At 40.6% G+C, this 12818-nt stretch overlaps 1 protein-coding gene across 1 annotated transcript; it reads left to right on the top strand.

Annotated features, from left to right (window-relative positions):
* Window positions 1-5876: 5876 nt before the first annotated feature.
* On the top strand, window positions 5877-11224 carry CLEC3A (C-type lectin domain family 3 member A). The gene is made up of 3 exons (XM_032231102.1): window positions 5877-5991; window positions 7438-7521; window positions 10833-11224. The coding sequence occupies exons 1-3, from the start codon at window positions 5877-5879 to the stop codon at window positions 11222-11224; spliced, it is 591 nt and encodes a 196-aa protein (XP_032086993.1).
* Window positions 11225-12818: the final 1594 nt, after the last annotated feature.

Genomic DNA, 12818 nt, shown 5'->3' with positions numbered 1-12818 from the left:
GTTCAGACTTTGCTGCAGGGAGTTTCAAAATATCCTGTCTGGAATGGATTTCTTCCTGCAGTATCTGCTTTGCCTATGAATAGAACTGTCTAGATACTTGTCTTCCTTTTTCAATAAGCTCTTTATCTGTTAAGTGCTGACATCTGCTGTGGGCTATTAAGGAAAGAGGGGGCCACTTTCTGCCTTTAAAAACACGTTTCTCCACTTCTCCCTTTGGGAAAATATAACACTCTGCCTTTTTTAAAATATTCCCCGAAATATTTCATTCTTCTAGGAGGGGTAGGCGCTGACTTTCTACAGTAGTCAGCTAAGCCAAGAAAATAAATGAATTTGATTTGCAATTTATTAAAATTAAACATAGTGAATGACGTTACCGTTAGTCACATATTTCATTAGTTTCTCCTCCTGTGGCTTTATCAATTATACATGGCTAATTTCGGGAGGACTTCAAGAGTTATTCCTCAAATTTTGGGAAGCTGCATGAAGCACAGGTTGTTATGGCTCCAGTTTTGTATTCTGAACCATAAAACAACTGCCAGGGTTGGATGTTCTGTTATGTCTATGGAGATCCAGGAACAAGGAAACAAATATTTGGATTCAGTTCAATTCTTATTTCTACTGTTGGAAGAAATGTTCTTCTGGGTTCATTTCCAAGTGGGGAAAAGAAACTGGATTCATGGAAGTTGCTTGGAAAGAAGGTTTATTGATGATGGACAGGACCACATGGTTTGAGGTCCAGGAGAGGGGGGAAGGGAAGAGATGCTGAGAGTACCCTGGTTTTATGCCCTCTCTGGCCTTTTGAATTTGGGCTTGTATTCTGATTGGTTGTCAGACGCCCGGGGGGGCCATGCAGAGGCAACTCTGTAGACTGCCCTGAGTCCCAGAACCTGGATGATGCAATTTCCCCAGGTGCCATGTGGTAAGATGGGTAGATGGGTAGAGGGCTAATCCTATCATCTCCTGAGGGCCATGACTTAATCCCATCACCCTGGAGTTGTCATTAAAACATATTTCTCCTTTTCTTATCAGGGGAAAGATAATATTCTGCCTTTTTAATATTTCCTAGAATATTTCATTTTTCTAGGAGAAGGGTGGGTGCTAACTTCCTACACTACCTAAGAACCAAGTATGGGACCCTCCAAACTCTGCTTATTTAGACTTGGAGGAATGTCCTCATGCTCACCTACTTAGCTGTTGGCCAGATCTGATCTTCTATTAGGAGATCCGCCAAGGTAGCTATTGTAAGTAAGTCTTTGGCTTATTACAAATGCCTTGTTATCGCTCTGCCTTGTTATTGCTCTTTGATAACAGATCTTTAAGGTGTTCAACTTTGACTGGAACTTGTCCAGATATTTAAATAATTTGAAATTGTAATCACATAAACATGTTGTTTTCTATTTTTGTTCTGGTTGTAAAAATACCCCACCACTAATTTCTATGGAGCGATGAAAGCAACTTGTAAAAGCAAGTGTGGTAGGAAATGAAATACAGCATAACAGAATGGCAAGGGACCTCAGAGGTCTTCTAGTCCAACCCTCTGCTCAAGCAAGAGACTCTATACCATTTCAGGCAAATGGCTGTCCAACTTTTTTTTTTAATCTCCAGTGATGGAGCACCCACAACTTATGGAGGCAGGAAGCCGTTCCACTGTCAGGAAATTTGTCCTTAGTTCTAGGTTCCTATCTTTAATCTTTTTAAAATGTTGTCTTATACTTGATCTGGTTTACATTTGCTTAAGGAGCAGGGTGCAAATATCATGGCATCCAGTCAAAAGGCCAGTTGTGCCATAGCATTTAAGGCATTGCTGTATTTAAAAATCAAGGCAGCATCTTGCACTTTTCCAGATTTCAGAACCAACAGTGCAACTTTTTCCAGGTTTCAGAACTGGAAAGAAGAAAAGTTTGGAGGTTCATATTTGAAATGTAAATCCTTAACAGAGGTTGACTAAAACACAACCTGTTTGCCTTCTTTTTAAGGAAGCATTTTCAAACGCTGCCATCTTGAGGATAAACTGCAAAACTGTTGAATGAGGATCAGCAGGATGTAAATAGAACAGTTGCAAAGAGCGTGAAGGGCTAGTTTCATATAGCATTGAAACAACTTACTTTATGTGAGGCCAGAACCTGAAGATAACATTTAACACAACACGGTACTTAAACAAAATGGTTCAGCTGAGATCTGCATACACAGGACTGATTGGGGTAGATTGTAAGGGTGACACCGAAATATAAATTTATGTCATTTTATTCTATTTTATATATTTATGTATTAAATTATATTGTATCATCCTATAACTATTGTATTTTACCCTACTCTTATTTTAAATTGTTTGCAAAACATTTTATTGGCGATATGTGTTTGAACCTTGTGCTTTGATATGGCCTATGGGCTAATCAATAAAGCTATCATATTCTTCCTGAATAGTTACCAGACATGTGGGAAACAGAGGATATGTCCTGTTTTTTGTCCCTCATCTCCTCCACTCAATTTGCAAACTCTAAAAGTCAAATAATATCTGGCTTTTTGAGGATTTTTTAATCACTATTTTCACAACAGTAGTCATTGAAATTTTCATGTATTGTGACTTTGTAAATTGTCTGATTTATTCTTTCCCTTATCACTTGAGAGACTCAGCAGCCTAGATTTACATTATTTATTTCCTGATTCTAGCAGTCAATTTCAATCCAGTCCCTTCAGATTATGATCAATATTTTCCATAGATCACATGATTCATATATTTTTCTAGGATGAAATTGCAAATGCATTGTTGATTCTCTGTTCTGACCCTCCCTTCTCCGTCCAGGAACGAAAACCAAAAACAAACGTTAAATAAGAATACTTTTACTCAGTCCAGACTCTCGTTGGCTGCAAGCCCAAAATAAACAAAGAGATAAGCACTCTGGCAGCAAGTCCTACAAACCTAGGCAGCAAATGCAAAACAAACTCTGGCAGCAATCCAACTTGCCAAGTTGATTTCTCTAAATCGTGAACGTTGACTTCTGCAAAAAGTCGTAGCACCAACAGTCTCTTTTATAATCAGGAGAGGATATTAATGAGCATCAGCTGAGCATCAGTTGTTCTTGACACCGAGTAGCCCTTCGACGGCGTGCATCCCGGAACAACTCACATGTATTTTCTGGATCACTCATTCTTGTCTCCTCGCCACTGATCCAGGGCTCAGGCGCCACCTGGTGGCCAACCAGTCTCTCCACGCCCTGCTTGGAGTCAGAACTCTGTCCAGGGTCCTCCATCTCCTCCAGGGCCGACTCATAAGATCCCTCGCCGTCGGAGTCTGGTGGCAGCTCCAACGGCTCCTGCTGGGCCACAACAATTCTCTATTATCACTAGCATATATAAGGTCCCATATGTGGGCAAAAGAAATGGAGCATCTGATTAATGGGGCAAGAGAGATGTGCTAGCCTATAACAGCCAGTTGTGAAAAGAAGACTTGATAGCATCTTTTCAGGCAAACAGAAGTTCATGAAAGTTTCTGCTGTTTATTAATCCGGAAAGATCCCACCAAGCTTTTTGTGAACTTTGGAATTGGGTAAGTTAATGCAAGGAAGTTCAGGTCTGAAGAAAGATTTGAAAATGGACTACTTGTACACAAATAAGTCATTTCCACCTCTGTATTATTTGAAAAGGTAAGTCACTTCTTCAAATAGAGGGCTTGCTTGCTTTTAAAAGTCTTTCCATATATAAGAATCTGCTTGGCATAGAGAAAAGTTGCTGGCTTTTAAGGGAAGCAGAATATTTATTTTATTTATTTATTTATTAAATTTATATACTTACAAATATTCCATAATAGGAAATGTACAAAAAGGGAGAAATTTTATTTCCCCCGCCCCGCTTTTTCTACTTTTTACTTAATTATTTTTACATTTGCCTTATCGTTGGCATCTTATGTTGGTTCTTGAGTTCAAAATTCTGCAGCTGGTTTATAATGTTCAGAATATCTTTTATACCTTTTGAGCATGTTGCAAATGTGGTGTCGGTGACCTTCAGGATTCAAACTTGTTTATTTGCTTTTCAAGTTGTTATTTTTGCACAGATGTTTTGGCCACGCTCTTCACCCCATTTCTGCTTGGTGTCAGTTGACAGCCATCCTGTTTATATTCTGACACCAAACCTATTTTTGTTCTAACCCTTCTAACTTTTTTTAGTCCAAAAAGCCAGTGGCTGGACTTTAAATGGCATTGTGAAGTTTCCACTCTACAATAAGTTAATGGGACAGGGGACAGTACAGGCAGAATTAAATTAAATTAAATTAAATTCAATGGCTTACAAGTCTCTCTCTCTCTCTTTCTCTCTCCCTCCTTCCCTCCCCTCTCGCTCTTTCTCTCTCCCTCTCACAGGAACATCAGGAAGGAACTTCAAAAAGTAAAGATTCCCCTTGCACATATGTACTAGTCATTCCCAACTCAAGGGGGCGGTGCTTATCTCCGTTTCAAAGCTGAAGACCCAGCACTGTCTGAAGACGTCTCCGTGGTCATGTGGCCAACATGACTAAACGCTGAAGGCACATGGAAAGCTGCTACCTTCCCACCAAAGTGGTCCCTATTCTTCTACTTGCAAGTTTCGAACTGCTAGGTTGGCAGAAGCTGGGACAAGTAACGGGAGCTCACTTAGTTAAACAGCACTTCTGATTCGAATCGCTGAACTGCTAACCTTTTTGATCGACAAATTCAGCGTCTTAGCCACTGAGCCCTTGGAAGGAACTTAGGCAGCTTCAGTTCAATTCAGATCAATTTATTTTTACAGTCTTAGACCAGAACAAATAAAAACACTCAGTAAATATACAATTAAAAATTTTAGTATAAAATAATAAATAACAACTAAAATCTATAATAAAATTCAGTCTGTCAATTATACATGGTCTGACTATACTACAATTACAATCCATAAACTGTGTGGCATAAACATAAACATAAACTGTAGGTCCAATGCTAAAAGGGAAAGGAATGAGCAGTGCAAAGGGTTTGCCACATTTGTTATATAACATAACTATGGTGGAGAAGAGAAGACACGTGTTTGCAATGAATCCCCAGTGCTGCTGGACAGAATCTGGCCACTTCAAGCCTGGCTTGGAGGGTTTCAAATTCCTATTTTACAGTAAGCAAGGATTAAACTTGGCTAATTGGTGGATATGAGAGCAACAGAAAATTCCAAGGTTACGTTGAACCCCTTCCATATTTTTGTCGAGAATATGACACAAATGAAGTTGGAAGGAGTTAGAGTTACTGGACAATTTGGAAATCCAGTTCAGGTGCATGGCAGGCTGGATCATTGCTGGTTCTGCAGACCCAGGCTGCCAAACCACTATCCGTTTGACTAAACCAGTCCGAATCGGTAGGAATCCACCACTGCCCCTGTTCCTCCTCAACCTCCTCACTGTCCAACTGTGCTGCCAGCTCCGTAGACTGGGGCTGGAGTACAACAGAAACTCAAGCCTTGGAGCCTTCTTTCATAGGGGATGTTACTTGGAACCCTGGCATTGAAGTTCCTATGAAATTTAGTCAATGGCTGCATTTGGCCCAAGGACTCCAATTGCCAGCCTCCTGTTATAAAGGCAGCTGCTGTCCCAAGGGCCTATTTACCAATACCCAAAGCTACAAGTTAATCTTGGGTTAACAACCCTGATGCACTGAATGTCCAGACCTGACAGGAAATGGGAGTCAGAAGGGAGGTGTCCGTTATTCTAAGAACAACAGGGCACTTCATGAGGAAGCCCGATGAGGCATTTCATTCATTTCGTAAACAAGAAGCGGAGCCAATTCCTCACTGCACTTTTTATAAAGGTAGCCACGGGCAGTTCTACTGGGATGTGAACTCTCCCAATTGCTAACTGGCTGCTCTTGCTCATCGTCTGAAGAGACATGAAGCCCGGAGTGTGTCTGGTTTTCCTTTTCATAACCGTAGTTTTGCTGGATCTAGTGACTGGCCAAGCTTCCCCCTTCAAGACAAATAAGCATGCCAAGCGGAAAATCAAAGGTAAGTGATAGAGTCACAAAGGTGAAAATGTCACAAGGATAATATTGTTTTGAATTACATACCTGGGAAAGGGAATTTGGGAACTGGACAATGTAAATGGATTTTCTGTGTCCTCCCCATTATAGCTAAATGGCTGATACTATATCTTTGGAAATATAAATATAAAGCCCATTTATTCAATGAGTTGAAGATCTGGTTATGCTTTCTTCCTGAGTGGATAGCCTATAGATGCAGATATTGTATGAATAAATAGAAGGAACTATGGGACTCATTTGTACAAAGTGCAGTAGGTTTTTAACAGTATGATAGTCATATAAGTGTTTGTCTATCTATCTATCTATCTATCTATCTATCTATCTATCTATCTATCTATCCATCCATCATCCATCATCCATCATCCATCCATCCACACATCCACACATCTACCCATCTACCTACCCACCTACCTACCTACCTACCTACCTACCTACCTCTCTTTCATCTCTCTCTATACCTTTATCATCTATCTATCTATCTATCTATCTATCTATCTATCTATCTATCTATCTATCTATCTATCTACCTACCTACCTACCTACCCACCCACCCATCCATCCATCCATCCATCCATCCATCCATCCATCCATCCATCTACACATTTACCCTCTATCCATTTATCTATCTATCTATCTATCTATCTATCTATCTATCTATCTATCTATCTATCTATCATCCATCCATCCACCCATCCACCCATCCACCCATCCACCCATCCACCCATCCACCCATCCACCCATCTACCCATCTACCCATCTATCCATCTACCTACCCACCTACCTACCCACGTCTCTCTCTCATCTCTCTCTATATCTTTATCATCTATCTTTCTATCTATCTATCTATCTATCTATCTATCTATCTATCTATCTATCTATCTATCTATCTACCTACCTACTTACCTACCTACCTACCTACCTACCTATCCATCCATCTACACATCTACCCTCTGCCTGCCTGCCTGCCTGCCTGCCTGCCTGCCTGCCTGCCTGCCTACCTACCTACCTACCTACCTACCTACCTACCTATCTATCTATCTATCTATCTATCTATCTATCTGGTATACACATTCAAACACATACATATTACAAACACACATACAAAAACACACTTGAATAATGTTTGTGTTAGATAATTATCTATAGAATTGTAACTCTTTATTATTGTACAATGGTCTGATTCTAAAAAGCTATTAAGAGCATGCAGGCATCATGCGGCATCAGCCTGCAACTTTAAATACATTTTTTTTTAGGATTATCTTCCTTTGATTTCCACTCCTGTATATAATGAAGAATATCAAAAATGTAATCATATGTGTGCCTCCTAAAAATAATATGCCTGGATTCAAACAATAGTAATATTTCAATATTAATAAATGTACTAATCTCTACCTATTTCTACCTATTTAAGAGAAAAATGGTGACCTTAAGAGTCAAATTGACAAGCTTTGGAAAGAGGTAAATGCCCTAAAAGAAATGCAAGCCTTACAAACAGGTAAGTTTTCTTTCACCTCCAGAAAAGGCTGCGATAAGCATCCTTGTACATGATCTATTTTTCAGTTGCCGCCTGAGCTTAACTACCGGTAGAGTTTTAATATGGGGATGAGGAGGAGACTATGGCAAATATGATTTCATTTCCTGTTGCACTAAATGCTATTCATCCTGTGGGATGCTGAAAAGGTGATTTAAAAGACCCTTGAAGAATCCCTCGTCTGGGACTTATTTGCTAAGCACTGGATTGACTTTACTTTGGCAGATTGCAAGACTAAATCAATGGAGGCTACAGATCTTGCCTTCCATGAACAGCCAAGGAGACTCTCATTTCCTGCTAGCTTTCCCCACTCTCATGTCAATATAGACACTTCTTTTCTTTTGTGGTATACTCTGAAGCCAGTGAGGTGTACCAGAAGGTTTTCTCCAAGCTGAAATAGTACAAATAACATTCCCAAGTTGCTTTCATCTCCTCTATTACTGCCTTCAAGACCAAATCTTCTAACAGAGGAATAACATGGCTCTGCAGATTTACAGAAATAATTAAAAAAAAATATTTATAGAAGATGGAAGGACTGGGACTCAATGAATGTTTTGCCGACAGGGCAGGCTTGATGTTCTGATGTAGGCTTCCCGAGAAAGCATAAATCACAATCTTAGTCCCAGAACCCCTCTTTTATTTAAATGGCTGTGAATTATGGTCATTCAGAGCCCATAATGATTCACAAACAGATTGTAAAGATTCCGACAGATGTCTGCTCGAGTTGCCACAGTCTTTCAGGGTAATGTTGATAAGCACCCAGCTTTATCTCCCTTGAAACACTGCCAGAGACCTAATTGCCAATTAGTTTTGCAAGGCCAAATGGAGCACAGAGTCAAACAGGATTTCTCAGAGATTGAACCGACTAGATGAACAGATTGCTTACTGCAAAGACTCACCTCCGTTTGCTCCTCTTTTATGTCTTATGGGAGGGACCAAACATCTCCAAGCCTAACTCCCGAGTCCCCCCTTTTTGTCTTAACTGTTCTTGCCTTCTGGCAGTTCTGCACATGCACAAACGGTGAACAGGCTCACACGGTTCTTCTGCTTCGCTGATATCAGACTCTGGAGTCTTCAGAGGCAGCATGTGGCGCAGTGGTTAGAGTGCTGTACTGCAGCCACTTCAGCTGACTGTTATCTGCAGTTCAGCGGTTCAAATCTCACCGGCTTAGGGTTGACTCAGCCTTCCATCCTTCCGAGGTGGGTAAAATGAGGACCCAGACTGTGGGGGCGATATGCTGACTCTGTAAACTGCTTAGAGAGGGCTGAAAGCCCTATGAAGCGGTATATAATTCTAACTGCTATTGCTATTGCTAGCATATATCTACCAGGTGGCCCTGGCCCCCTCTCTTCCTTCAATGCAGAACCCTCTTCCGAAGCCTTCCCCAGACTCCAAGACTGGCCCATGTTCCTCCCCAACATCCTCACTGACTAACTCTGCTGCCAGCTCTGCAGGCCACCGGCAGACCACAATATTTGATATTAATGCCCATCTATTCCAAAATAGTGCTCAAAATGATCCCCCAATATCATATTTAACTTCTAAAGAATATTTCTGGGTCCATAATGTTTATTTTCACTCTTTTTAAAAGCAAGATATAGGCAGGACTCTATTTGGAAATATGCTCACTTGCTTGGGGAAAAAAAGAGGAGATAAACTGGGGAAATATATAGCTTCTGAATGTGGTCATTACTTCATGCATTTCCCTTCCTTCCTCACCAATCTTTGTACTGTCCATTGAAGCATAAATTAAACCAACAGTTTGGGTTTACCTAGTACACTAAGCCAAAAAAATCCTAATTGAAATTGACATTCCAAAGTAAATATGTTGTGAATGAAACTATTACATCTTTTAACTATGCTTAAATTCCATTTGTGAATGGAGCCAGTAACTAGTGAAGTAATCAGGAAAAAAAATCCTGAAAATAATGTAACAGTCTATCTACACAGAGGATAGGACACGGTGCCTCAGTGGCTAAGACGCTGAGCTTGTTGATCAGAAAGATCGGCAGTTCAGTGGTTCGAATCCCTAGTGCCACATAACTGAGTGAGCTCCCGTTACTTGTCGCAGTTTCTGCCAACCTAGCAGTTCGAAAGCACGTAAAAATGCAAGTAGAAAAATAGGAACCACCTTTGGTGGGAAATAGGGGTGGGTTTCTCCCAGTATTACTGGGGGCTCAGTATTTTGCATCCGTGTCCTCGCTTTGCTCTCAAACATTTTTTTATTGTACAATTTTAACCCAGATGTCTGACGAAGCCATAAGGAAGGAGATTCAGAAGAGCTAAAAGGAAGCACTTTTTGATGACAGTGGGTCAAAGAAAAAAGAACAGTGATGTTACTATCAGGGCAGCTTTAAAATGGACAGAAATATGCCTTCTATCCAAAAAAGGCCACATATTCATAAAATTGTCCATGACTCACCAAATAGCTGCTTTGCTTAGCAATGGAAATTTTGGTGCCAACTGTGGATGTAAATTGAGGGCTCTCTCTTGTAGGAAGTTAGCACCCACCCCACTCCTGGGAAAGTGAGATATTTTGGGAAATATTGAAAGGACAGAATATTTCTCCTAAAAGGGAGGCAGAAACTCACCCTCCCACACACCTTTGTCAATGGGCCATTAAGGCCTGAGCTAATCTATTCCACATAACAAAGATCTATCTCTTTCAAGTAGAGCCATAATAGGAATCCCAAAGCCCTTTGATTACATCACCATCCACCAAGAGTCAACCAAGCTTGGGACTCAGGACAGCCTACAGAGTTGCCCCTGCATGGCCCCGTAGGAGTCTGACAACCAATCAGAATACAAGCTCAAATTCAAAAACTCAGAGAGGGCATAAAACCAGGGCACTCTCAGCATCTCTTCCCTTCCCAAGGTGGCGCACTGGTTAAATGCAGCACTGCAGGCTGACTGCTAGATCAGCAGTTCAGCGGTTCAAATCTCACCGGCTCAGGGTTGACTCAGCCTTCCATCCTTCCGAGGTGGGTAAAATGAGGACCCGGATTGTTGTTGGGGGCAATATGCTGACTCTGTAAACCACTTAGAGAGGCCTGAAAGGCCTATGAAGCGGTATATAAGTCTACTGTTATTATTATTATTATTATATTCCCCTCCCCGCTCCCCCCAGGACCTTAGACCATGTGGTCCACCATTAAAAGCCATCTTTCCAAACAGTCTCCATGTTTCCAGTGTCTTTCTCCACCCTTGAAACTGAACCCAGAAGGACATTACTTCCAACACTCTATTCCATGTGTGCTTTTCATTCCATTCACAGTCTGCCTCCGTGGAACGAAGATCCACAAGAAATGCTACCTGGTTTCTGAAGGCGCAAAACATTTCCATGAAGCCAACGAAGACTGCATTGCCAAAGGTGGGACCCTTGCTATTCCCAGAGATGGAGATGAAACCACAGCCCTGAGAGAATACAGCAAGAAGAGCTTGCCAGGGGTGGCAGACTTTTGGCTTGGTGTCACCGACATGGTAAACGAAGGCAAATTTGTGGACGTCAACGGAATGGTCCTGAATTACGTCAACTGGGACCGTTCACAACCTAATGGGGGGAAGCGTGAGAACTGTGTCTTGTTTTCCCAGCCAGGTCAAGGAAAATGGGCAGATGAGGTTTGCCGTACTGTTAAACACTACGTTTGCGAATTCCTGATCCCTTAGACCTCTTTCCAACCACGGCTGTTGGAAGGTGTGCTGAAATGACAGCTTGTGAGACTTGCCAATCTGGAGGAAAATATCTATTGCAATTCTGGGAGTGAAGTTCTTAGCTGCTTGTGGTTGGAGGGAGAAAAAATGGATGTCAGGGTTCCAAATAGCATCTTCCATCAAATAAGAATCTGATGCTAGAGTGTCTTCAAAATTCAAATTTATTAAAGAAGCCATGTTGGTACATCTGGGAAAACCAAATCTGAAAGCTTCCAGGTTTCTCCCACTCAGTTGAAAGTTCAAGACCCTGCCCCAACACCCACAAGTCCATTACATGGTCCAATCAGTCACGGCCACGAAGGAAGATTCCTCCCATCCAGGTCAGTCCAGGTGCAGGGACAAAATGACTTTGACTCTCTGAGAAGTAATGTTATTATGGCTACATATCTCCCATGCTCAATACAATCCCCCCTCCCAGTTTCCCACAGTAGAATATGATTGAATATGTGGCAATATGTATTGGGGTCCAATACAAAGATGGCTTCCAAGATTGAAAATAGAATGATCATAGATAGGCAGTTGAGTTGGAGTTTCTGGAGTCTTTCTGAGATTAGCCTGCTGTTTGAACATGGATTTGATGGGCCTTGAATTGTAGCAGACATGCTCCTAAGATCCCTTGTCTAGTTAGAGTGAGATATGTTCAGCTTTGTCTAGTTAAACCAATGAGATGCATTGTGCTTCTTCTCATTGCATTATTTCGCTTGTGAATCATTCTAATTTTCTCTAGTTACTTGATCTCTCTTCTCCTTCCCAGCTCAACTTTTATAATCTGGTTCTTGGTCTGAATCTTGATAGACCACCCTATTTCTTGGGAAATGAATTCATATCTTGGTTAAACATTTTGGTTTAATCCACCCACCGTCCCATCGATCTAATTGAAGATTGAAATGCATTGTCCTCGAGGGGACAGTATGTATTTTATAGAATATTTTACTTTTAAAGTCCAAGTTTAAGTCTTTTATCTTCTTGTTATATTTGAACCAGGGAAAATTTTCTAACGTTTGATATATATCTCCATCTATAGAAATGAATGTTTAAAATTATTGTAGAAGGATAAAAACCAAGTCTTGTAATACTGAATAGCATCTTAAATTGTCAATCAATAGATAACCCTAGCCTCTAAAATGTAATTTCTCAACATGCTTTACCGCTAGCCCAGATAGATTTTTTTCTATAAACTTCATAACATTTAATAAAGTTATTTTTAACAGCACTAAATATTGGTTGTAAGTTTATTTATTTGTTTGTTTGTTTAAAAGATTTATATGGTTGTCCACCTTAAATATTTGGGGTGTCTCACAGTCACAGTAAAACCCATAGCCATAACACAGAAAAAAACCCTTTATGTGTATGCTCTCTCTATCTCTACACACACACACATAAACACTAAATCAACCAATTGAAATTCTATAATATAAATTTCAATTTCAATCTTGCTTTATTCCCTAAAGTCCCTTCACCGTAACCATAGCCTTAGGATATCTTGTAGCAAGCTCCAGTTACTCTCATTCAATTTTATTTCATTCCATTTCATTCTACCCTACCATTT

Source organism: Thamnophis elegans, chromosome 14 (assembly GCF_009769535.1).
Source record: "Thamnophis elegans isolate rThaEle1 chromosome 14, rThaEle1.pri, whole genome shotgun sequence".
Lineage (NCBI taxonomy): Eukaryota > Metazoa > Chordata > Lepidosauria > Squamata > Colubridae > Thamnophis > Thamnophis elegans.
Note: the sequence above shows the minus strand (reverse complement) of the source record. Positions and strands in the feature narration are given on the sequence as shown.